Raw genomic sequence first — 25,961 nt, 5'->3', positions numbered from 1 at the left:
AAATTTTCAGAGTCCGAATATCTCTCCCCGGGCGCATTCTACCTTAGTTGCACTTTTTAGCAACCAACGACTTAAACTTTATGGATATGTTGCCCAGTCGTCTTCAGGTTAGGTAAGCAAACACTAGATGAAGGAATTCACTGAGCGTTAAATGATCAGCAGCTGTACCTTTTGATTGTTTTGTCAATATTGTATGTAATTTATTAATGTAAAGTATATTTTCTTGTCCTACTCTCCTAGGCATATTGAGACACAGTGTTTGCTCATTGTTAACTCTGCCTGCACAGGTCTGCATTATAATCACCGAAAGTGAGTTCCAGTCCGGATTAGAATTTAAACGTAGACAATAACGCTGCATTCTCACGTGTAAACGTTGCGTTAGACAATAGGTGATTCAACACGCTTTAGGGAGTAGAACGGTTAAGTGTAGTTGACATTAAAAAAAAATACAGATGCCAAAATATAGGGTCAGGTTCCTTGATAAACAATGTGAAAGAAAATTTCGGAACGATCTATATTTCACATTGAATATCAGGTTGCCAGCAATATCAAACTTAGCAAAGTAACATCTCACAACACAACTTGAATAATGGTAAGAAAGATTTACTCAGGTTGGTGATCAGTGCCTAATGACACGAAAATGTCATAATTAAGTACAACTTTGAACAGACTTTTTCCTAACTGTAATAGACTGGTCTGATTGAAGAGAATTCCATGCGAACAATATGTATATATATGCCCTTCATCTGATTATATAAAAGTGCCATCATTTCTTGTATACGTAAAATGGACATTCTTGTTTGAAATACTGTAATATACTATATGTCGCGAAGACAAGTATAAAATCAAAGAACTGATTCTTAGTCATTCGTTAATGAGATTAAAAGAAGATACAACGTTACGCCAGGAACTGAAACTTCTGCAGGCATAAATCCAGAAATGTATTATAATGCTGTCGCATTTCTGATACAAAAGTGAAAGTGAAATATTATCACTCTTAAACCATCATATATTTGGCGATTTCGCCAATTCGGAGAAACACTTTTCTTTATAATATCCTTCTAGGTTACTGATTTGAATTATTCTTGGTCGAATATACTTGTGTAGTATTTAACAAACCACTACGATTTATACTGTACTGTCAATTTTGAAGAAAATAATATTCTTTAAGCGTTTAGTTCGTGTATTAGAAACCGTTATATGATTTCCTAAATTGGGCCACCAACTTAAATGCATACAGATTTGTGTCCTTCGTTGTTTCCTTGATCAATGTTTCTCATCACTTCATGTGTAGTATTCGTATTACAACGTTTGTCATCTGCATGAAAACGAAAAACATAATTCGTAATCACAAAGTGCAATTTATCGAAGACATTTTACAACAATAGCATGATTGCTGTAGTATAATGTCGAGATGACATTCATATGCTTAACTTTAAACACAAAAGGGGTCGATAATATCAAATAACAAAGTAAAATAACAAAAGCTGTCTGAACGCTCGATGGGGCAAGCGTCGGACCAATTATGTCTCGATCCTCGATCAGGAGGGGTTTTACGGCTGTCTTAAAATCCGAGTCGGCCCAGATTTCAGTGTATGAACGTATTACCACAGGGATTGTCTACATGTCCGTTCCCAGGGTGGGTAGTTGTTTCGTTGTGTCGCTAATAAAGATATATTCTACCAACCTTTGGTGTTTCGGTCTTAACTTAGCACTGCCCTTGACAATCTTGCGTATACGTTTTATCAACATGTTGCGTCTATTATCTGATGAGTTTGAGTGCCTAATTAGCCTAAGTAATCAAGGGTAAATTACTAATCTGTGGACGCTCTCACCAGATTATCACCGGATTAAATTTGACAAAGTCAATAACGAACGCACCAGCAAGGTATAACTGAAGAAAGGACTGAAACTCTCAAAAGCCGTGTCCAGAGGTGGTCCGTAAAACTAGTGGACACTTTATATTCATGTATTCAGAAACAAACAGAAGGCAAAACAAACTTGAATATTCATTTGTAAACGAACAGGTCGGAAAGGAGGACCTCCCAGGAATGCGTGGTATGTGTTCAACACACCTTGGTAACGTATCGGAGATGTGTTTATACTCTTCCTGCTGGCCCGGCAAAAACCACGTTGGTGGACGTGCCTATCACCGCATCGAACTGAATCAGACTTCAGGGGTATATTGAAAAATTCCGTGTTAGTCGAGAAACAAGAACGGAAAAGACTTTATTAACTCGACGTTCGAGCTCGCCTTCAACTTGTCCAGTTTATCAACTGCGTTCTTGCAATACGTACACTTTTGTATTAGTCTTTTTTTTCAAATAACAAAAGACATGTTTTACATACGACCGATTGTGTGCTCTGCAGTTCAACCAGTGTTGTGGGTTGGTGACTACGTGCCTGCAGATTTTATCCACCGCGGTATTTTGCTTTGAATTTTTCAATTGACCCCATGTGCTAAGTTAAAACACAAACAAGGTCGAGTGTTCTCTCTGCAAATCAAGAAGCATTTCGAACACGAACGATTCGGATATCTTGACCTCAACATTACTAGCTACGCAGCTCGAAAGTTATGCTCGGAAACAGGACGGGATCATTAGTCAAAACCGGATTTTGCATGGAAAGCATGCAATGTACTGCATACTGCTTATGCTCCCTTGGGTCTGAGACTCCCGCCCTCTCGGCCATAAACGTCATTGAGCTGCCAAGAATATGATAGTGCAGTCGCGTGAATCTGTGTATATTTTGATACATTATTTTATCAATCCTTATACTCAACTACCTAACGCATCAAACAAGGGTCATGTCAGGTTCTTAGGACGTTCTCCAAAAGACATATAATCGATTAGTGTCGCGGAATGATTTTCACCAGGTAAATTTGAGAACTAATAAATAACTGGTCGTCAGTGTGTCTTCGCATATCAAATCGACAAGTGTATTAGTAACTTCGAGGGATCACATCCTTCACTGTAAAGTTGTTTTTATACTAAGCACATTTTCGAGAAAGCTGACGTGCAAGGGAAAGACACAGCAACTGAGTCCAACGGAGGTGCAAAAAAACAGTGCATTCGCATTTGTGTCTGATGTACACATCTCTGTTATTCCATTCTATCAGTCGACGAAGCCTACGTCAAATTTTAGTGAACTCCGAGCAAGGTCCCGCATATACATGTAAAGGCGAGCAAGTGGCCATATGATGATGGATTGCATAAACTTCGAAGTCTAACATCCTTAACAGTAAAGCTGCGGTTTTTATACAAAAAACCCACATTTTTGGAAAGCGAATGTGCGAGGGAAGACGGGGAAAGACACCGTGATCGCGCGACTAAGTATGACAGCGGCGCAAGAAGTGTTTCCCTGACAGTCAGACATATACAGTATGCTATATCATGCATTTCTAAAGCGTGTCCAAACGTTGACATAATAAGATATGTCCGAAAGGTTTTGATTATATATAGTTATTACATTGTTACGCAGGGTTCACGCGGGTTCAAAAACTGACATAAAAAGATATGGTGTCCAAAAAATTCGTTTTATTCAGCTGACTGATTTATCGTCTTTGCTAATATATGGCCTAAACATCCCCGTTTTCGTTCGACAAGACTGTGACATCAATATCTCCCCAACGTATAGATCAACCTGGTTGAGTATTTCTATGCTTCCAATGTGTCTTCGCAGCTTTCATCTCGTCTGGAAACGAATAAGCATATATAAGGCATGAAAATACTTTTGCCGACTAGTCAGTTTTTATGTAACAAGCGGCGAGTTTCTTCCCGCAAACGATGACCGGCTGTAGTCGAAAACACATAGCTTGTCATGTCCGTGTTTATAAACACCGATGAGCTTGACCCTCGATCCCAACGCATGTTGGCTAATTTGTTTACCTCTATCGATCATGTGGGCTTAAACTAAACATTTCTAAGGTTAAAGGTTAGTAGTTCCGGCTTCCGGTCTGACGGACCACATCGGGACACTGACTCCACCGCTTCGTAGCGTCCTACAGCTCAAAGAAGCAACCGACGAAGGCATAAATTGGCCTGTCCCCGTTTAAACATGTCAGAAAACTGTTGACGTTCGAAAAATTCGGAAATGTTTATTGTAAAGTAGATTTCTGTGAACACGGCTTTTGAGAGTTTCAGCCCTTTCTTCAGTTATACCTTGCTGGTGCGTTCGTTATTGACTTTGTCAAATTTAATCCGGTGATAATCTGGTGAGAGCGTCCACAGATTAGTAATTTACCCTTGATTACTTAGGCTAATTAGGCACTCAAACTCATCAGATAATAGACGCAGCATGTTGATAAAACGTATACGCAAGATTGTCAAGGGCAGTGCTAGGTTAAGACCGAAACACCAAAGGTTGGTAGAATATATCTTTATTAGCGATACAACGAAACACCTACCCACCCTGGGGACTGACATGTAGACAATCCCCTGTGGTATACGCCGCCCTGGTCCCAGATAATGGCCAAGTTTGATCACAGACCTTTTAGGGTCTGATTGTAAAATTTACACATACGGGAAGTTTTCAACCCAGTCCTTGGTTATAGCTTCTAAACATAATTCAAAATATGAATTAGAATAATTTATCATTGCGTTGATAAGAAATATGCTTTTATAATTTCTTTGTGGCAGAATACAGACCAGAACTAGTCTTCCGGTGAAGCTTTTCATTTCTCAAGGGATTGGGCAGCCTGGAGGAACTGAAAAATAGAACAAACGATTACCTTCATGAATTTGAAGAAAATCTAGAAATGCTACTCATAAAAATTAATATCAATAAAATAAACAAACTTACAGAATCTATGTATTTCAGACCGGGTTGCATTAAATCACTGTTTTAGGTATATGTATTTAGAAAATGTCAGTTTTTGACGCATCTCTAAAAACATTATTCTATTCCAAATATTCAGTCCAAAATTAAGACTCAATCAGTGCTACCAGGGCAGGACACATCCTGTTGTGTTATTATGAGACAGTTTTGACACGGAGACTCGGAAAAAGGGACTATAACTGATTGCCCTTGCATTCCGACAGGGAAAAAACAGAACTTACAAGTTTGGCAGTACAGACCAGTCACACATCCGGGGCATTGGCATGTCATTCGAGTACAAGAACCTGCAAGTGGTTGGCAAACGCCACCATTCAGACACGGGTCAGGCCAACACGGGTCACTATAGCGATCTGTAGGAAAACAGTGACGCAAAAAGAAACACTGTGATTTGAACCGTAGCTCAACTTCCCATGATGGGCTGCTCTGGCTCACTTAATTGTGTAATTTGTTTTTCTGACTAACGCTCAGACTACAAAGAAAACTATTCAAAATCGCCAGAGACGAACGGTTTGAATAAAAGGGAACAACCTCGCCGAGGCGGTCTGCATAGGGGGTGCGAGCTGTAATATCGCGTTTTATACTATATTGTAAAACCAAGAAGGACAAGTTTATGCAAATCTACTTTTGCAAAATTGATTTGAAAAATTGTGTCATCGGAGATAAAAGTGTTCGAACAAATTCTAGAATTTCCATAGTGTATTTTGGGCATGCAATAATAAATGTAAAGTTAATGCTATCTCTCCTCTTGTGAAGAGACTTAAAAGTATACTCCTTGACGGACCAATGAAAGGCGACTTACGTATGGCGCAGAACTTACCGGTGCAAGGGAGCCATCATTATTTACGGCCTGGGGGTTGGAGAAATTTCATCGGAAACTCTGAAATTTTGGGTAACTCCCCGTCAAACATGATAAATTTGAGTAAAACCCACTCTCTAACTCAGACATTTTAACTACCCCCCTCAGAAAAGTTAAATACCATTACATGTTTGCATGTGTTTGAGTTACAATATTCGAAACCAAACAATGACGATACATTTCTTTTAATACAGTTCTCAGTTTGTCAGAAATTGAAGACCAAAGAATATTTATAAATGGAAAATACGTGACCTTCTTGTGTCATTTCTCAAGCTGCTGGCTTCTACTGACAAGCCTAAATATGGTATCGTTAAATGTCAAAATGGTTATTGAACTGGTGTCAATTAAAAGATATGTTTCTGTTATAACTAAAGGATGAATTCACAATATTTCAGTTTTGTCCTAGATTCTGTGATAGATTTGAGAAATTGATGTGTGCAATGGTGCCAGTCTGAAAAGTGATTCAATTAATTGACCAACCCTTCAAGTTTTCTATTTTTTGAGTACCCCTCACATTCCTCCGACCCTAGACCGTAAATAATGACAGCTCCCCAACATTGATATCCAGTACAAAGCACACCTTACTGAAGATCATGAACCGGAGACAGATTGACACACCCATTATTTAGACAAGGACTGATTGCCATGCTAAAATGTAAACCTTACCAATATTTCAATTTTAGTTGACCGTATTCATAACAATTCATGAATCTCTGAAAAAGGCGATTTTGAGCAAAATACGCTGTTATTTGCAACGCTCCCTGAAGATTGGCCATTATTGTATTCCTTACAAACACATATTATAATCTGAGTGTGTTAACCTGGTGCGGGTTGGCACTACCAACATTCACGTTATAAGTCGGCGATAGGTGTTCCACAGTGGTTCCTAGTATTGTTGGTTCGGACAGTACTCTGGAACATAAAACTGCAAATAATCAAGTACATATTGACTTACACTGTTCGCACTGGGCACCATGATAACACCCTGGACATGAACAAGAGTAGTCATCACAAGATTCTGGTGTACAGATACCATTGTTGGAGCATGGATTGGGTTCACAGGGGTCAGACACTGCGAACAGAGATCAGTCGGGTACAGTTTTTTAGTCTTTTAACAATCTCACCATTCTTGTATTCCTTACAAACACATTTTATAATCTCAGTCTATTAAGCTGGTGCGGGTTGGCACTACCAACATTCACGTTATAAGTCGGCGATGGGTGTTCCACAGTGGTTCCTAATATTGTTGGTTCGGACAGAACTCTGGAACATAAAACTGCAAATAATCAAGTACATATTGACTTACATTGTTCACACTGGGTACCATGGTAACACCCTGGACATGAACAAGAGTAGTCATCACAAGATTCTGGTGTACAGGTACCATTGTTGGAGCATGGATTGGGTTGGCATGGGTCTGACACTGTGAACAGAGATCAGTTGGGTACAGTTTTTTAGTCTTTTAACAATCTCATAATCTTGTATTCCTTACAAACACATATTATAATCTCAGTCTATTAAGCTGGTGCGGGTTGGCACTACCAACATTCACGTTATAAGTCGGCGATGGGTGTTCCACAGTGGTTCCTAATATTGTTGGTTCGGACAGAACTCTGGAACATAAAACTGCAAATAACCAAGTACATATTGACTTACATTGTTCACACTGGGTACCATGGTAACACCCTGGACATGAACAAGAGTAGTCATCACAAGACTCTTGTGTACAGGTACCATTGTTGGAGCATGGATTGGGTTGGCATGGGTCTGACACTGTGAACAGAGATCAGCTGGGTACAGTTTTTTTAATTTTTTAATATCCTATTGTGTTATTATGAGACAGTTTTGACACGGAGACTTGGAAAAGGGACTATAACTGATGGCCCTTGCATTCCGACAGGGAAAAGAAAACAGAACTTACAAGTTTGGCAGTACAGACCAGTCACACATCCGGGGCATTGGCATGTCATTTGAGTACAAGAACCTGCAAGTGGTTGGCAAACGCCACCATTCTGACACGGGTCAGGCCAACACGGGTCACTATAGCGATCTGTAGGAAAACAGTGACGGAAAAAGAAACACTGTGATTTGAACCGTAGCTTAACTTCTCATGATGGGCTGATCTGGCTCACTTAATTGTGTAATTTGTTTTTCTGGTTTACTAACGCTCAGACTACAAAGAAAACTATTCAAAATCGCCAGAGACGAACGGTTTGAATAAAAGGGAACAACTTTGCCGGGGCGGGTCTGCAGAGGAGGAATAGTTCGCTTCCTCTGAAGCGAGCTGTAATATCGCCTTTTATACTACATTGTAAAACAAAAAAGGACACGTTTATGCAAATCTACTTCTGCAAATTTGGGTTGACAAATTGTGTCATTATAAACTGTTCGAACTGAATTTCCATAGTGTAATTTTACGCAATAATAAAGGTAAAGTTAATGCTATCTATCCTCTTGTGAACAGACTTAAAAGCATACTCCTTGACGGACCAATGAAAGGCGATGACGCAGTACTGACCGGTGCAAGGGAGCCATCATTATTTACGGCCTGGGGGTCAGAGAAATTTCATCGGAAACTCTGAAATTTCGAGTAACTCCCCGTCAATCATGATGAATTTGAGTAAACCCACTCTCTAACTCAGAAATTTTGACTAACCCCCCTCAGAAAAGTTAAAATACCAATACATGTTTGCATGTGTTTGAGTTACAATATTCGAAACCAAACAATGACGATACATTTCTTTAAAACCAGACAGTTCTCAGTTTGCCAGAGATTGAAGAGCTAAGAATATTTACAAATGGAAAATATGTGACCTTCTTGTGTCATTTTTCCAGCGTCTGGCTTCTAATGACAAGCCTGAATATGGTATGGTTATATGTAAAAATGATTATTGAACTGAAGTCTATTAAAAGATATGTTTCTGTAATAATAAAGGATGAATTCACATCATTCAATTTTGTCCTAGATTCTGTGAAAGATTTGAGAAATTGATATGTGCAATGTTGCAGTCTGGTGCAATCTGAGCAGTGTTTTCAATTTGTCTTTTAGTAGTAAAACTAGTACTGTTGTAACACCCAAAAAGGGGGGGGGCAGGATTTACGAGAGGGAATGTCCCCTTCTGGAATCGAAAATTTCGAGAAATTTGTGTGTGCATTGGTGCAATCTGAAAAATGTTTCAATTAATTCAGTACCCCTTCAAGTTTTCTATTTTGAGTACCCCTCACATTCCCCCGACCCCAGGCCGTAAATAATGACAGCTCTCTAACATTGATATCCAGTACAAAGCACACCTTACTGAAGAACGTGAACCGGAAACAGATTGACACATTATTTAGACAAGGACTGATTGTCATGCTAAAATGTAAACCTTACCAATATTTCAATTTTACTTTACCGAATTCATAACAATTCATTAATCTCTGAAAAAGGCGAGTTTGAGCAAAATACGCTGTTATTTGCAACGCTCCCTGAAGATTGGAAATTATTGTATTCCCTACAAAAACATATAATAATCTGAGTGTGTTAACCTGGTGCGTGTTGGCACTACCAACATTCACGTTATAGGTCGGCGATAGGTGTTCCGCAGTGGTTCCTAGTATTGTTGGTTTGGACAGTACTCTGGAACATAAAACTGCAAATAATCAAGTACATATTGACTTACACTGTTCACACTGGGTACCATGGTAACATCCTGGACATGAACAAGAATAGTCATCACAAGATTCTGGTGTACAGATACCATTGTTGGAGCATGGATTGGGTTGACAGGGGTCAGACACTGCGAACAGAGATCAGTCGGGTACAATTTTTTAGTCTTTTAACAATCTCATAATCTTGTATTCCTTACAAACACATTTTATAATCTCAGTCTATTAAGCTGGTGCGGGTTGGCACTACCAACATTCACGTTATAAGTCGGCGATAGGTGTTCGACAGTGGTTCCTAACATTGTTTGTTGGGACAGAACTCTGGAACATAAAACTGCAAATAATCAAGTACACTGAAACATAGGGACTTACATTGTTCACACTGGGTACCATGGTAACATCCTGGACATGAACAGGAGTAGTCGTCACAAGATTCTGGTGTACAGATACCATTGTTGGAGCAAGGATTGGGATGACATGGGTCAGACACTGTGAACAGAGATCAGTTGGGTACAGTTTTTTAGTCTTTTAACAATCTCACCATTTTTGTATTCCCTACAAACACATATTATAATCTGAGTGCATTAACCTGGTGGCGGGTTGGCACTACAAACATTTACGTTATAAGTCGGCGATAGGTGTTCGACAGTGGTTCCTAATATTGTTGGTTCAGACAAAACTCTGGAACCTAGAACTGCAATTAATCAAGTATACTGAAACCTAGGGTCTTACGTTGTTCACATGGGTACCATGGTAACATCCTGGACATGAACAGGAGTAGTCTTCACAAGATTCTGGTGTACATATGCCATTGTTGGAGCATGGATTGGGTTGACATGGCTCAGACACTGCGAACAGAGATCAGTTGGGTACAGTTTTAGTCTTTCAACAAGCTCACCATGATTGAACGGGGCAAACAAACGAAGTAGGCTACATGTTGCAATAATTAGGTTAAACCATAGATGTTCATAATAGAGAATAAATTGACTGTGGAAGCATAGATTGTAATGATCTAATTTTTATCCAAATTAATTTATGCACAAGTTCAGAACACTTACACTGGATATGTTTTTGGAGAGTCATTAGTTCCGTACCATGTGTATAGTATTGGATACAGGAGGCATTCATTGTCGAAGTATTATTGGTTTTAACGATGCTGAGCGACCCCAAACAAGATTATTCTTGTAAACCTGCATACACAACTTTTCAAAATTATCGGACAAGTGAGTTCTCAGAAGATAGTTTTTAACAATATGACAAACTTATGGCTGAAAGATTTTGACGACGCAATCAAACGGCCGTACTTGATATGGAATTTCGTTACAAAACTTTATGAAAGTTTTTAGCGACTTAACAGTGGTTCACTTTTTACGTATTCCACACATGCATGATTTTAGAGCATTTACATATTTTCACGTCCATAGAAGTAATATTGTAGATTTTGAATGGCTTACAGCTATGGGCAATTTGTAATAATTCTGCAATGTCATTCACTCACGGCCGAGCAAGCATTTCCATTCGGCACCCTTGACAAGAGCATCGGCCATTGAAGTTATACATGAACATACAACAGGCGCAAAACTATCCCCACCCTGTTGACTCATCTTTTGCAGGAAACTTCACAATTATCAGTTTGAAGTGATTTCAGTTAATCAGTACTTCAATCATTGTCAGTAAGACTGGGCTGTTGGCAGTTCAGATGGAAATAAAACGGAATGACCAAACTTTGGTCGCGGAAATGCTCATTATTTCCAATTTTTTTGGAGTTTTACATGCGTAGCTTCTTAACCTTTTATGAATGCAACTTTCTCTAGCATTTATATATCGATATCACAAATTTGACAATCAGTAATATTTTATGTTACTGTTTTTTCATTAGAACGTGAACTATGAACCGAACACATACGGGTTGATAGAGTCGAACAAAGCCTTATGAAACAAAAGCTAGGGTTGGTGTGACTTTACTTTCATCGTGCCTTTTTAGGATGACTGAGCACAGACATGTACGCACGTACAAACGCATGCGAACTAACACGTGAGAAATCTCAAACTTCATCCAAGAAGACCGATTTTAACTAACGACCACACGATATTCTTTGAAGACCTCTAAATATCAAAGGATTAACCTGGCTTTAACAGTTGTTTGGCAACATTGGAATGCTGTGGGTTTATTGTTCCTATCATTTATTTCTACATGGATTCCATCATCCAATAGTCGTTGTCAGCAAAGTTATCTGTGTTCTATATTGATCATTCTTTTGGGTGTTGGCTCTCCTAAATGGCGTATGCCTCAAAAAGTAGAGCTAACATTAAATGTTTTCGTAGTATCCCTTGAACATGTACGAGTGGTGACTATGGAATTTGTGGCTACACCTAGTGTCAATAATCAATATTTTGGAGATGAAACATTTTTAGTGTTCCTAGGATCCTTCACATCAGAAATTTAATACTCTTCTCTACCATGAGATGTGCCAAATGAGTGGGTACAGCTTTGCTCCCAGACTAGCAATAAGTCATCAAAGTCATAAAAATTAAGTTTTGAAACTCATCTAACCACTATACACCAGTGTATATATAACACTGTGATGTAGCATACATACATACATACATACATACATACATACATACATACATACATACATACATACATACATACATACATACATACATACATACATACATAAACATACATACATACATACATACATACATACTACATACATACATACATACATACATACATACATACATACATACATACATACAACATACATACATACATACATACATATCATACATACATGTTGACCGGGCCACACCTGCTTTAAACAATGGCGAGTTGGCGACTTATATTTACATAACAGAAACCATTGCGACACTTTATCTTTCTGAACTTTCTTACGATGTACAACTTTTTTAACATTTATTTTTGGCTTTCTTGCAAAGAAATGTCTGTTCTGCGTCAAAATCAAAGCAGCTATTTATGACGTCAAATAGATGTTGATTACCACCGATATGAACTGATCCGACTTGCGGCAAGAACTTTGGATGAAAGATCACTGATAAGTGTGCAAAAACAAGCGTTTTTGTGAGCGCTTTTTGTTGTTAGGGGCCCAAGCCGACCGGCTGGGACCCTATTGTTATTGCTCAAGTTTACTACTACTTCCTCTTCTTTTAGGGACCCAAGCCGACCGGCTGGGACCCTATTGTTATTGCTCAAGTTCTACTGACTTCCTCTTCTTCTTCTTCTGCCGTTTCTTTGCTCACCTAGATCTCTCGAACGGCTGAACGAAAACTTCTCAAACTTGCAGGGCTAATAGGAGCCAATTAGTACTCGTGCACCTGACCCTTGAAATTTTGATTGGTCACGTGACCTGGCGGCCATATTGGATTTTCCAAAAACCTAAAGATGGCTTCTCCAGAAGACGTAGGGGTCTAGTCGTTTTGAAATTTTTTGTATAGCAAGCATGACCTAAGGTCTTTAGAGTTTGCAAATAAAATCGCATGCGGTCACGTGACCTTGGCCGCCATATTGGATATTCTAAAATACTCATTTAATCTTTAAAAATCTTCTTCTCCAGAACCAAAACACCGATTGACCTCAAATTTTACTCATGTCATCCTTACAGTGATCTCTTTCAAGTTTGCAAAAAGCATTTTGATCGGTCACGTGGTTTGGCCGCCATATTGGATTTTGTGAAATCACAATTTAATCTTTAAAAATCTTCTTCTCCAGAACCAATTCACCGATTGAACTAAAATTTTACATATATCATCTGAAGTGTGATCTCTTTCAAGTTTGCGAAAGGCGTTTGGATCGGTCACGTGGTTTGGCCGCCATATTGGATTTTGCAAAAAATCGTAATTTAATCTTTAAAAATCTTCTTCTCCAGAACCAAAACACCGATTAAGCTGAAATTTTACTCATGTCATCCTAATAGTGATCTCTTTCAAGTTTGCAAAAAACATTTTGATCGGTCACGTGGTTTGGCCGCCATATTGGATTTTGTGAAATCACAATTTAATCTTTAAAAATCTTCTACTCCAGAACCGGTTCACCAATTGAACTACAATTTTATATATATCATCTAAAGTGTGATCTCTTTCAAGTTTGGGAAAGGCCTTTTGATCGGTCACTCGGTTTGGCCGCTATATTGGATTTTGCGAAAATCGTAATTTCATCTTTAAAAATCTTCTTCTCTAGAACCAACACACCGAGTAGACTGAAATTTTACATGTATCATCTATTGTAATATCTCTTTCAGGTTTGTGAAAGGCATTTGGACAGGTCACATGGTTTTGCCACCATATTTGATTTTGCAAAACTCGTAATTTAATCTTTTAAAATATTTTCCTCCAGAACCAATACACAGATTGAACTAAAATTTTACACTCATAATCCCTAGTGGTAGTTCTTTCTCATTTCCGAAAGGCGTTTGGGTCAGTCAGGAGGTTTGTTCGCTGTAGTGGATAAAGCGAAAATCGCAATTTAATCCTTAAAAATTTTCTTCTCAAAAACCAACACACAGATTTAACTGAAATGTTACTTCATATCTTTCTTGGTGCGAGCACTTTCAAGTTTGCGAAAGGTATTTGGATCGGTTAAGTCGCCCCAATGTTCATAAGGCTGCAGTTTAAAACCTCGTCAGTCAGAAGATCGATCAGTGATGTATGTTATATTGTACACTTGAAAGTCAAAGACGGAACAACAGACTGCAATGCCCGCTGTCAAATTCAGCTAGCAGTCGCACGAACCCTAATCTCGGCCCCTATAGTAACTTCAGCGCCCAGGTTTTGTACGCCATGATGACGTTGTCAAGTATACTGCCACGGAAGTACTTAGAAGAGTGTGCCACTAACTTTAGGGGTGGCCGACTGCTGTGATTGACTGAAATAGAGCGGGACAAGGTCCTGCCAGGGCACAATTACTGGGGTCTACGCGCAGCTGTTTTGTGAGTGTCAAGGATCATAAATGAAGCTATTCGGGTAATTTTGTATGTAGGTGTCTGAATGCACGCTCACTTGTTCATCACGAATAAAAAAGTAAGATATTTGACATTGCAAGGTGTGGTGATTTTTTTATGTTCTCTATCTGACATGCATGGAGTGGCCCTGGTGTGTTGTGTAACTGAGAGCATGTAGCTGATTAAAAATGTAAACAAGACCACACCAAAATTGCTGATACACATCGATTAAAACAACACCTTGTGTAATGAAGTTCGTGGCGACGTTGAGATAGACGTTTAATCCCTAATTGAAACTAAAATGTCAATATTATGAAGTAAGGGTATTTCATTGGATAAACATTATAGGCTGTTTGTCATAAACATTTGAAATCGGAAAGTGAGAAGTAAAATAATTGTAGAAAAATGTATTGCGTCACTGTTGCTGAAATAACAGGCTATCGACTCAATGCCGGCGAACTGCAAAATCGTCACTCACAGCCTGCAGGTAAAATGGCTCTTGCCATTGTTCTAGGTCTAAATAGGTGCGACCATATCAGTTGTTAGTGTAGCTGTTCAGAATGTTTGTTTGCGCAGCTTATTACAATGGGAACACTCAGTAAATATGCACTTCCTCAATTCCAAGGTTTGAATATTTAAGCACGTGGACTTGAGTGACACCAACGTTCAGAAACAAAAATGCTAGAAACTTTTGCTCCAAGTACCACTACTGTCACTATTCAGTTTCAACGATCAACTCCATGAGTAATTTAGAACTTTCTTGTGTATGTTATCCAAACACTCTACATTAGGTGCCATAAAATGAATTCTTTGTTTGCCGTTCGCGTGCGGGTAGGATTTTCAATGGACGAAATCTGAAAAACAAACATAAATCGCCTGCTTGAAAATAAGGTGCGTTGTGGCCTTCCTTTGTTCGCAATGACGCAGGCAGTGTTTCCGCTGCCTCTCGCAAAATCGCAAATGTGAGAAAAAAGTAGCGTTTGCCGAGAAGATTTAGGCAAAAATTAGCTAATCTTGCGAATCGAAAATTGCAGTATGACGTCATCACTTTGTCTGTCCACGCGCTGTCCTGCATTCAACTTGAGAAGTAATACTTTATCTCTGTGCATCCCTGACCTTATGCGTCAGAAGATCGTATTTGTAATACATACAGTAATGAATAAAATTGTAACGAAATAGCTAACAAATCAAAAGTACCCATGTTTACCATGACTATTTGACTAAGATGTTACTAAGTTTTGGGTTGGACAACTTCGCACAATGTACCTACAGATTGCTCCGTGCACTGTGCAGTACAACGTCGTCACAGGCGTGCTGTTTACTTGGTAGTTTGTATAAGTGTAGTTTATGCTACGTTCCGACGTTCTCTTCCGTAGAACGTCAGAACATAGCATAAACTACACTTATACAAATACCTAGCTCTGCATGGCAGGGCTATGTGTTACCGGCGTTATACGATGTGGTGGGAGGCCGTATAACGCCGGTAACACACAGCCCCGCCATGCAGAGTTAACAAATACCCTGTAAACAGCACGCCTGTGAGTGTCGTTATCAACACTGAAGGAAGGATCGTAGTGACGGTGAAACTAAGCAAAACGGCAAACTTTCGTTTTGACTTTAGGCAGCTCCACCAATATTGGGAGAAAACCACCCCTAACACAGGTTGTAAGCGCAAGTAAAGCTATGAAATGGAAAGAAAGATTATGATCAGAGTAGGAAAGTCGACTGGAATTTGCAAAGTTAAGAACGGCATGGTTAAAAGCATACGGCTTTTTTCACCGTAGAGCGAGTAAGGCACTCCTGAACGGCGAAAATGTTGGTGGTGTATTGCTGCCAACATGAAAATATCTTTACTGACGTTAGGAACTTGTGTGAATTGGCTTCCTTAAAGATGAATTCGCAAGAATTTTCAGTGTATTGTGACGTGATATTGTAAACGGAGAAGGCGCTCGCTCGTCCGCAGAGTACAGTCGACGTACTTCTGCATTCATATTGTGCAAATACGCAAGTCTTGTCGCGATATTTGAACATTTAACTTGACCGTCAGTGAAACAAAATGATTTTTCTCCATATCAAATCATTATGTGTTTTATATTTTAGGGTTCTCTTTACGTATTAGACATGAACATTTGGATATATGACCCGTGATTTTCGCGATCCGTGGCATGATTCATATCAAGCTGGCCGTGAAAACGCACTGACGTTTTTGGTGATGACCCCTGACCCAAGTGTCATCGATGCGCTGTGCGCTGCCAGTGTCCGAGCATCGCTTGTTAAATTCATAGAACTACCAAAGCTCCATGCTAAATTCAAGCGTAAAGCAAATTTATCGAAAGTCTATAATGCACACATTTCTCAAGTCTAAGAGTATTTTACTTTTGAACTGCTATGAGAATGGATATCTAATTCGTTTGAAAAACTGGTATGCAGAAGCAGGTTTCGTGCCGTTGTCTATAGCGCGATATGTGCAGTACAGCATTGATAGCGATTACAGGTTATAACTATCAAATATAGCTGCATCCCATACGCCTAACTTTTGACAAGTATAACTAGCCTTTAAAGTTACAGTTAAGGGAGCATTTCACTCAACAGAAACAGTGCTCAGGACTAGTATTATTTGACACTTAAAAAGGAGGATTCGTACTCAAGGCTGTTATGATTTGTTCAGCTACCCAGTCTCTTCTTACTGCAAAACTTGTAATCTTATAAAGAGAGTAGTTTCAACTTTTACCACGATGTTTAGCATTTGTTTCCTGAGTAACAACTCCATACTTTGTTATTGCCAGTAACTTTTGCATTTTAATATTTGGAATTTTCAGGTTTTGAAGAACACCTTTTTGTTCTGCCCAACATTTTGAAATTCATAGTGTACAGGTCATCAAACAACTAGTACTACGCCAAGAAAAATAAAACGTTTCTTTCTTATTCTAGACATATTTCAAAAATTATGTGGTGACGCGGGTTTCTTTTTTCATTCTTCAATCAACAACGCAGGAAAAAATGACAACATCATGATGCACGCAGAGACAAATGTACAGCAGCGTTGCTTTACTATTTTTGTACAGCAACAGTTCAGCGGTTTAAGTGCAGCATTTGCACAGTTTTCACAGAGTAATATAAGAGTGAAATATGTATACAGTTCTGATTGGAATGTTAGTGTCAATTATTTGTACGATTCTGTTTTATACATGCACTATCGTGATGTATTTTTTTGCAGTTTTTTTCATGTATTTCCTCCTGAGCAGAAAATAGGACGCAGCAGATCTGAATTGACACGCGCGAGGATGAGAAAAAAAATTTATTTTTCTTGTCATCACATCAGTCTGTATGGCTTACAAGTGACCACACAATTAATGGATTTTTATTGTAATACAATTTCCCATTTGTCTATGACACACACTTTTCAAAGTCATGTAGGTGGGAAATGGGGAAAATGATCTTTGACACGAAATTTCATGTATAACAACTAGTTCAAGGAGGACACATGGTAAATTTACAGAATGAGCTAGGATGGTATACATCAATTTGACTTAAAATGCTGGTTCGCCTAGACATAAAATGATGTGGTGAGGCAGGAATTTGTTACTGTATTTTTTTTTATTCTTCAATCAACAACACGGAGTTAAACATGACAACATCATAGGAATGCACGCAGAGATAAATGCACAGCAGTGTTGCTTAATTATTTGTGTATAACAACAGTTCTTTGATTGACTATAAGCGCAGCATTTGCACAGTTTTGACAGCGCAATATAATAGTTACATATGAGTACAGTTCTGAATGGAATATAAGTGTCAATTATTTTTTTTAAGCTTCTGTTTTATACATATACTATCGCCGAGTTTTTTTGTGTTTATTTTTTTTAAATTATTTGCCCATGAGCAGAAGGTTGACGCAGCGGATCTGAATTGACGCGCACGAGGATGACAGACAAACTTTTTATTTTTCTAGTCATCACATCAGTCTGTATGGCTGACAAGTGACCACACAATCAGTGGAAATTTATTGTAATGCTATTTCCCGTTTGTCTATGACACACTTTTCAAAATCATGTAAATGGGAAATGAGAAAATGATCTTTGACAGGAAATTTTCACTTATAACAATAGTCAAAGGATTTGTCAACACATAGGACACATGGTAAATTTCCAGAATGAGCTATGATGGTCTACATCAATTGTACTTAAAATGCTTGTTCGCCTCTCTCTGTCAAGCATACTTTTCAAAATCATTTCACATGGGAATTGAGATGCGTGAGCTTATAAATGTATTTTTACATGTGTTAACAACTAGTCTAAAGATTTCTCTACACATGAAACACATGGAAGCTCAAAATTTGCACATTGTATCATCAGTGCAAGTACTTTCAACCATGGCAACCGCTTGGGCCCCGCCAACGCTGCTTGCAGCTTTAATCCTCTTTTTCTTCTTCTTCTGCCGATTCTTTGTCGACCTAGATCTCTAAAACGGCTGAACGAAAACTTCTAAAATTTGCAGGGCTAGTAGGTATCAATTAGTACTCGTGCACCTGACCCTTGAAATTTTGATTGGTCACGTGACCTGGTGGCCATATTGGATTTTCCAAAAACCTAAAAATGGCTTCTCCAGAAGACCTAGGGGTCTAGTCGATTTGAAATTTTTTGTATAGTAAGCATGACCTAAGGTCTCTAGAATTTGCAAATAAAATCGCATGCGGTCACGTGACCTTGGCCACCATATTGGATTTTCTAAATAGTCATTTAATCTTTAAAAATCTTCTTCTCCAGAACCGAAACATCGATTAAGCTAAAATTTTACTCATGTCATCCTTACAGTGATCTCTATTAGGTTTGCAAAAATCATTTCGATCGGTCACGTGGTTTGGCCGCCATATTGGATTTTTTGAAATCACAATTTAATCTTTAAAAATCTTCTTCTCCAGAACAAATTCACCAATTGAACTAAAATTTAATAAATGTCATCTTCAGTGTGATCTCTTTCAAGTTTGCGAAAAGCGTTTCGATTGGTCACGTGGTTTGGCCGCCATATTGGATTGTGCAAAAAAATCGTAATTTAATCTTTAAAAATCTTCTTCTCCAGAACCAAAACACTGATTAAGCTGGAATTTTACTCATGTCATGCTTACAGTGATCACTTTCAAGTTTGTGAAAGGCGTTTTGATCGGTCACGTGGTTTGGCCGCCATATTGGATTTTGCGAAAATCGTAATTTCATCTTTAAAAATCTTCTTCTCTAGAACCAACACAGACAGCCGAGTAGACTGCAATTTTACATGTATCATCTATTGTAATATCTCTTTCAGGTTTGTGAAAGGCATTCGGATAGGTCACATGGTTTTGCCGCCATATTTGATTTTGCAAAACTCGTAATTTAATCTTTTAAAATATTTTCCTCCAGAACCAATACACAGATTGAACTAAAATTTTACACTCATAATCCCTAGTGGTAGTTCTTTCTAATTTCCGAAAGGCGTTTGGGTCAGTCAGGAGGTTTGTTCGCTGTAGTGGATATAGCGAAAATCGCAATTTAATCCTTAAAAATTTTCTTCTCAAAAACCAATACACAGATTTAACTGAAATGTTACTTCATATCTTTCTTAGTGCGAGCACTTTCAAGTTTGCGAAAGGTATTTGGATCGGTTAAGTCGCCCCAATGTTCATAAGGCAGCAGTTTAAAACCTCGTCAGTCAGAAGATCGATCAGTGATGTATGTTATATTGTACACTTGAGAGTCAAAGACGGAACAACAGACTGCAATGCCCGCTGTCAAATTCAACTAGCAGTCGCACGAACCCTAATCTCGGCCCACTGTGTATAGTAACTTCAGCGCCCAGGTTTTGTACGCCAGGATGACGTTGTCAGGTATACTGCCACGGAAGTACTTAGAAGAGCGTGCCACTAACTTTAGGGTGGCCGACTGCTGTGATTGACTGAAATAGAGCGGGACAAGGTCCTGCCACAATTAACTGGGGTCTACACACAGCTGTTTTGTGAGTGTCAAGGATCATAAATGAAGCTATTCGGGTAATTTTGTATGTAGGTGTCTGAATGCACGCTCACTTGTTCATCACGAATAAAAAGTAAGATATATGACATTGCAAGGTGTGGTGATTTTTTTATGTTTCTCTATCTGACATGCATGGAGTGGCCCTGGTGTGTTGTGTAACTGAGAGCATGTAGCTGATTAAAAATGTAAACAAGACCACATCAAAATTGCTGATACACATCGATTAAAACAACACCTTGTGTAATGAAGTTCGTGGTGACGTTGAGATCTAATTGAAACTAAAATGTCAATATTATGAAGTAAGGGTATGATAAACAGTATAGGCTGTTTGTCATAAACATTTTGAAATCGGAAAGTGAGAAGTAAAATACTTGTAGAAAAATGTATTGCGTCACTGTTGCTGAAATAACAGGCTATCGACTCAATGCCGGCGAACTGCAAAATCGTCACTCACAGCCTGCAGGTAAAATGGTTAATCAGAGCTGGACGCTCTTGCCATTGTTCTAGGTCTAATTAGGTGCGACCATATCAGTTGTTAGTGTAGCTGTTCAGAATGTTTGTTTGCGCAGCTTATTACAGTGGGAACACTCAGTAAACATGCACTTCCTCAATTCCAAGGTTTGAATATTTAAGCATGTGGACTTGAGTGACACCAACGTTCAGAAACAACAATGCTAGAAACTTTTGCTCCAAGTACCACTACTGTCACTATTCAGTTTCAACGATCAACTCCATGAGTAATTTAGAACGTTCTTGTGTATGTTATCCAAACACTCTACATTAGGTGCCATACAATAAGTTCTTTGTTTGCCGTTCGCGTGCTGGTAGGATTTTCAATGGACGAAATCTGAAAAACAAACATAAATCGCCTGCTTGAAAATAAGGTGCGCTTGTGGCCTTCCTTTGTTCGCAATGACGCAGGCAGTGTTTCCGCTGCCTGCTCGCAAAATCGCAAATGCGAGAAAAAAGTAGCGTTTGCCGAGAAGATTTAGGCAAATATTATCCAAACTTGCGCATCGAAAATTGCAGATGACGTCATCACTTTGTCTGTCCACGCGCTGTCCTGCATTCAACTTGAGAAGTAATATCTCTGTGCATCCCCGACCTTATGCGTCAGAAGATCGTATTTGTAACACATACAGTAATGAATAAAATTGTTACGAAATAGCTAACAAACCAAAAGTACCCATGTTTACCATGACTATTTGACTAAGATGTTACTAAGTTTTGGGTTGGACAACTTCGCACAATGTACCTACAGATTGCTCCGTGCACTGTGCAGTACAACGTCGTCACAGGCGTGCTGTTTACTTGGTAGTTTGTATAAGTATAGTTTATGCTACGTTCCGACGTTCTCTTCCGTAGAACGTCAGAACATAGCATAAACTACACTTATACAAATACCTAGCTCTGCATGACAGGGCTGTGTGTTACCGGCGTTATACGATGTGGTGGGAGGCCGTATAACGCCGGTAACACACAGCCCTGCCATGCAAACAGCACGCCTGTGAGTGTCATCATCAACACTGAAGGATCGTAGTGACGGTGAAACTAAGCAAAAACGGCAAACTTTCGTTTTTGACTTTAGGCAGCTCCACAATATTGGGAGAAACCACCCCTAACACAGGTTGTAAGCGCAAGTAAAGCTATGAAATGGAAAGAAAGATTATGATCAGAGTAGGAAAGTCGACTGGAATTTGCAAAGTTAGGAACGGCATGGTTAAAAGCATACGGCTTTTTTTCAACGTAGAGCGAGTAAGGCACTCCTGAACGGCGAAAATGTTGGTAGTGTATTGCTGCCAACAAGAAAATATCTGTACTGACGTTAGGAACTTGTGTGAATTGGCTTCCTTAAAGATGAATTCGCAAGAATTTTCAGTGTATTGTGACGTGATATTGTAAACAGATTTTCAGAGAAGGCGCTCGCTCGTCCGCAGAGTACAGTCGACGTACTTCCGCATTCATATTGTGCAAATGTGCAAGTCTTGTCGCGATATTTGAGCATTTAACTTGACCGTCAGTGAAACAAAATGATGTTTCTCCATATCAAATCATTATGTGTTTTATATTTTAGGGTTCTCTTTACGTATTAGACATGAACATTTGGATATATGATCCGTGATTTTCGCGATCCGTGGCATGATTCATATCAAGCTGGCCGTGAATAGGCACTGACGTTTTTGATGATGACCCCTGACCCAAGTGTCATCGATGCGCTGTGCGCTGCCAGTGTCCGAGCATCGCTTGTTAAATTCATAGAGCTACCAAAGCTCCATGCTAATTCAAGGGTAAAGCAAATTTATCGAAAGTCTATAATGCACACATTTCTCAAGTCTAAGAGTATTTTACTTTTGAACTGCTATGAGAATGGATATCTAATTCGTTTGAAAAACTGGTATGCAGAAGCAGGTTTCGTGCCGTTGTCTATAGCGATATGTGCAGTAAACAGCATTGATAGCGATTACAGGTTTGTAACGAATATAGGGCTCAGCACGCTTTGGTGTCGCGCCAGGGGTTAAGATTGGCAATGTTAGTATGTATTGATTCATGATAAAATGTAATTATTGTTACTTCATAAACGTATATATGACAACTATGCCCAGTTTCCCTCTGATGAAAGCAGTTCACGTACGTACACGAGCGACGTCAAACCCTGCAGCAGGCAGGTAGGCCTATAGATTTTCTGTAACGTGTAAAAATGTTTGACAAAAAATGGCAAGTTTTACCATGATAACAGCCTATTCCGTTAAATAAGGGACGTATTATGCAATTACTATCATTGCAATGGTAACCGCACTGCCCACCTTCCACTTGCAAGCTGAAAACTATCGTTCCGTCTAAAAACTGGTAATTTTTGAATCTAATTATTGACACTGGGGCGCTTTTGTAAAATTTTATCCCAGCATTCTTTGCGTATGCCCCGTTCATATGCACAACAGTTTTCTCCCTTTATCTATATTAACGATATGCTGTATCAGCGACAAGGTGTATAATAACATTTACTGGCTAATAAAAAGGTATATTTTATAAATGGCATGTTATATAATAATAATTTGTTTCGTATTTGTTTATTTACGAGTACTCAAAAAAAAACATGGCGGCGTCCACGAAAGAAGGGTACACTTCCGGTTACTCGCATAGTATATTATGAATAAGCGCATGCGTAGTCAGTAAGCCGCTCGCGCGACTATTAAATATAGCTGCATCGCATACGCCTAACTTTTGCCTCAGGACTAGTATTATTTGACACTTAAAAAGGAGGATTCGTACTCAAGGCTGTTATGATTTGTACAGCTACCCACTCTTCTTACTGCAAAACTTGTAGCCTAATCTTATAAAAGAGACTGTAGTTTCAACTTTTACCACGATGTTTAGCATTTGTTTCCTGAGTAACAACTCCATACTTTGTTATTGCCAGTAACTTTTGCATTTTAATATTTGGAATTTTCAGGTTTTGAAGAACACCCTTTTGTTCTACCCAACATTTTGAAATTCATAGTGTACAGGTCATTAAAAAACTAGTACTACGCCAAGAAAAATAAAACGTTTCTTTCTTATTCTAGACATATTTCAAAAATTATGTGGTGACGCGGGTTTCTTTTTTCATTCTTCAATCAACGCAGGAAAAAATGACAACATCATACGAATGCACGCAGAGACAAATGTACAGCAGTGTTGCTTTATTATTTTTGTACAGCAACAGTTCAGCGGTTTAAGTGCAGCATTTGCACAGTTTTCACAGAGTAATATAAGAGTGAAATAGTATACAGTTCTGATCTGAATGTTAGTGTCAATTATTTGTACGGTTCTGTTTTATACATGCACTATCGTGATGTATTTTCCTCATTAGCAGAAAATAGGACGCAGAGGAAGAAAAAAAACTTTATTTTTCTTGTCATCACATCAGTCTGTATGGCTGACAAGTGACCACACAATTAATGGACTTTTATTGTAATACTATTTCCCATTTGTCTATGACACACACTTTTTAAAGTCATGTAAATGGGAAATGGGGAAAATGATCTTTGACACGAAATTTTCATGTATAACAACTAGTTCAAGGATATATCAACACATAGGACACATATTAAATTTACAGAATGAGCTAGGATGGTATACATCAATTTGGCTTAAAATGCTGGTTCGCCTAGACATAAAATGATGTGGTGAGGCAGGAATTTGTTACTGTAATTTTTTTTTCTTCAATTAACAACACGGAGTTAAACATGACAACATCATAGGAATGCACGCAGACTGCACAGCAGTGTTGCTTAATTATTTGTGTATAACAACAGTTCTTTGATTAACTTAAGCGCAGCATTTGCACAGTTTTGACAGCGCAATATAAGAGTTACATATGAGTACAGTTCTGAATGGAATATAAGTGTCAATTATTTTTTAAGCTTCTGTTTTATACATATACTATCGCCGAGTTTTTTGTGTTATTTTGTTTTTTAATTATTTCCCCATGAGCAGAATAAAGGCTGACGCGGCGGATCTGAATTGACGGGCACGAGGATGACAGACAAAATTTTATTTTTCTTGTCATCACATCAGTCTGTATGGCTGACAAGTGACCACACAGTCAGTGGAAATTTATTGTAATGCTATTTCCCGTTTGTCCATGACACACTTTTCAAAATCATGTAAATGGGAAATGAGAAAAATGATCTTTGACAGGAAATTTTCACTTATAACAACTAGTCAAAGGATTTGTCAACACATAGAACACATGGTAAATTTCCAGAATGAGCTATGATGCTCTACATCAATTGTACTTAAAATGCTTGTTCGCTCTCTCTGTCAAGCATACTTTTCACAATCATTTCACATGGGAATTGAGATGCGTGAGCTTATAAATGTATTTTCACATGTGTTAACAACTAGTCTAAAGATTTCTCTACACATGAAACACATGGAAGCTCAAAATTTGCACATTGTATCATCAATGCAAGTACTTTCAACCATGGCAACCGCTTGGGCCCCGCCAACGCTGCTTGCAGCTTTAATTTTTAAATGCATCTTTCAAAGTAACACAGCATGAATCTCTGACCATTAAATGCACGTAACTATTCGGAACTATGAAGGGATCAATCTTTCAAGCTTGTTTTAGACGAAATAGTCTATTCGATGTAAAGGCAAACAGCAATGATTGCCTTGTTTTCATTTGAGGTACAGCAATAAATAACAATCGCGACGCAAATAAAACATTAAGCTTGAAAAAAATTTCGACAAGGAAGACAGCGGAACGTTGGCGCACTGTACCTGTGTTATCTGATGAACAAGTTTTGTTGACTTCTTTCAACATTAAATATTGTTCTTCAACACGTCTTATCAGTTCTAATATCATTGTTGTCAGTTGTTTCTGTCGGAGTTCAACTCTCTGCAGATCCAGGATGGTCTCACGGAGTGCTGGACAGCCCTCTCCGTCTGACCGAGGTAATGTAAACGTGTGGGAACAAAAGTTGTCCTTATAGCAGACATCGCGGCGGTTCAGACAATTGGCTTTTTCGCTCACCGTGGACTGGCTCACTGTTGGCTTGATGTGGTACGTAATTATCATACCACACAAGATTAGTCGTAGTGATAACATCGCAATAAAGCTTAACGACGTACAAGGAAACAGAAAATGAAGTATTTTTCGACCTTGCA

The 25,961-nt window shown here is 38.7% G+C and overlaps 1 protein-coding gene across 1 annotated transcript; it reads right to left on the bottom strand.

Moving 5' to 3' along the window:
- Positions 1–587: 587 nt before the first annotated feature.
- LOC139137432 (adhesive plaque matrix protein 2-like) lies at positions 588–25,961 on the bottom strand. The gene is made up of 9 exons (XM_070705528.1): positions 25,575–25,961; positions 9,713–9,829; positions 9,355–9,471; positions 7,614–7,742; positions 6,999–7,115; positions 6,648–6,764; positions 5,058–5,186; positions 4,647–4,705; positions 588–1,318 (listed from the first exon to the last, which is right to left on the bottom strand). Exons 1-8 carry the CDS (start codon positions 25,900–25,902, stop codon positions 4,680–4,682), a joined length of 1,080 nt encoding a protein of 359 aa, XP_070561629.1. The 5' UTR covers positions 25,903–25,961; the 3' UTR covers positions 588–1,318; positions 4,647–4,679.

This window comes from Ptychodera flava, chromosome 7 (genome assembly GCF_041260155.1).
Source record: "Ptychodera flava strain L36383 chromosome 7, AS_Pfla_20210202, whole genome shotgun sequence".
Lineage (NCBI taxonomy): Eukaryota > Metazoa > Hemichordata > Enteropneusta > Ptychoderidae > Ptychodera > Ptychodera flava.
The sequence above is the reverse complement of the archived record's forward strand: the minus strand, read 5'-3'. Positions and strand labels throughout refer to the sequence as shown.

Excerpts from the sequence above, each read along its gene's own strand:
- LOC139137432 (XM_070705528.1), bottom strand. The coding sequence starts at position 25,902 with ATGTTATCACTACGACTAATCTTGTGTGGTATGATAATTACGTACCAC. Across the intron at positions 9,830-25,574 it reads TTGTTCATCAGATAACACAG|TGTCTGACCCATGTCATCCC; the intron begins GTACAGTGCGCC and ends CTCTGTTCACAG. Across the intron at positions 6,765-6,998 it reads TGGTACCCAGTGTGAACAAT|TGTCTGACCCCTGTGAACCC; the intron begins GTAAGTCAATAT and ends CTCTGTTCGCAG.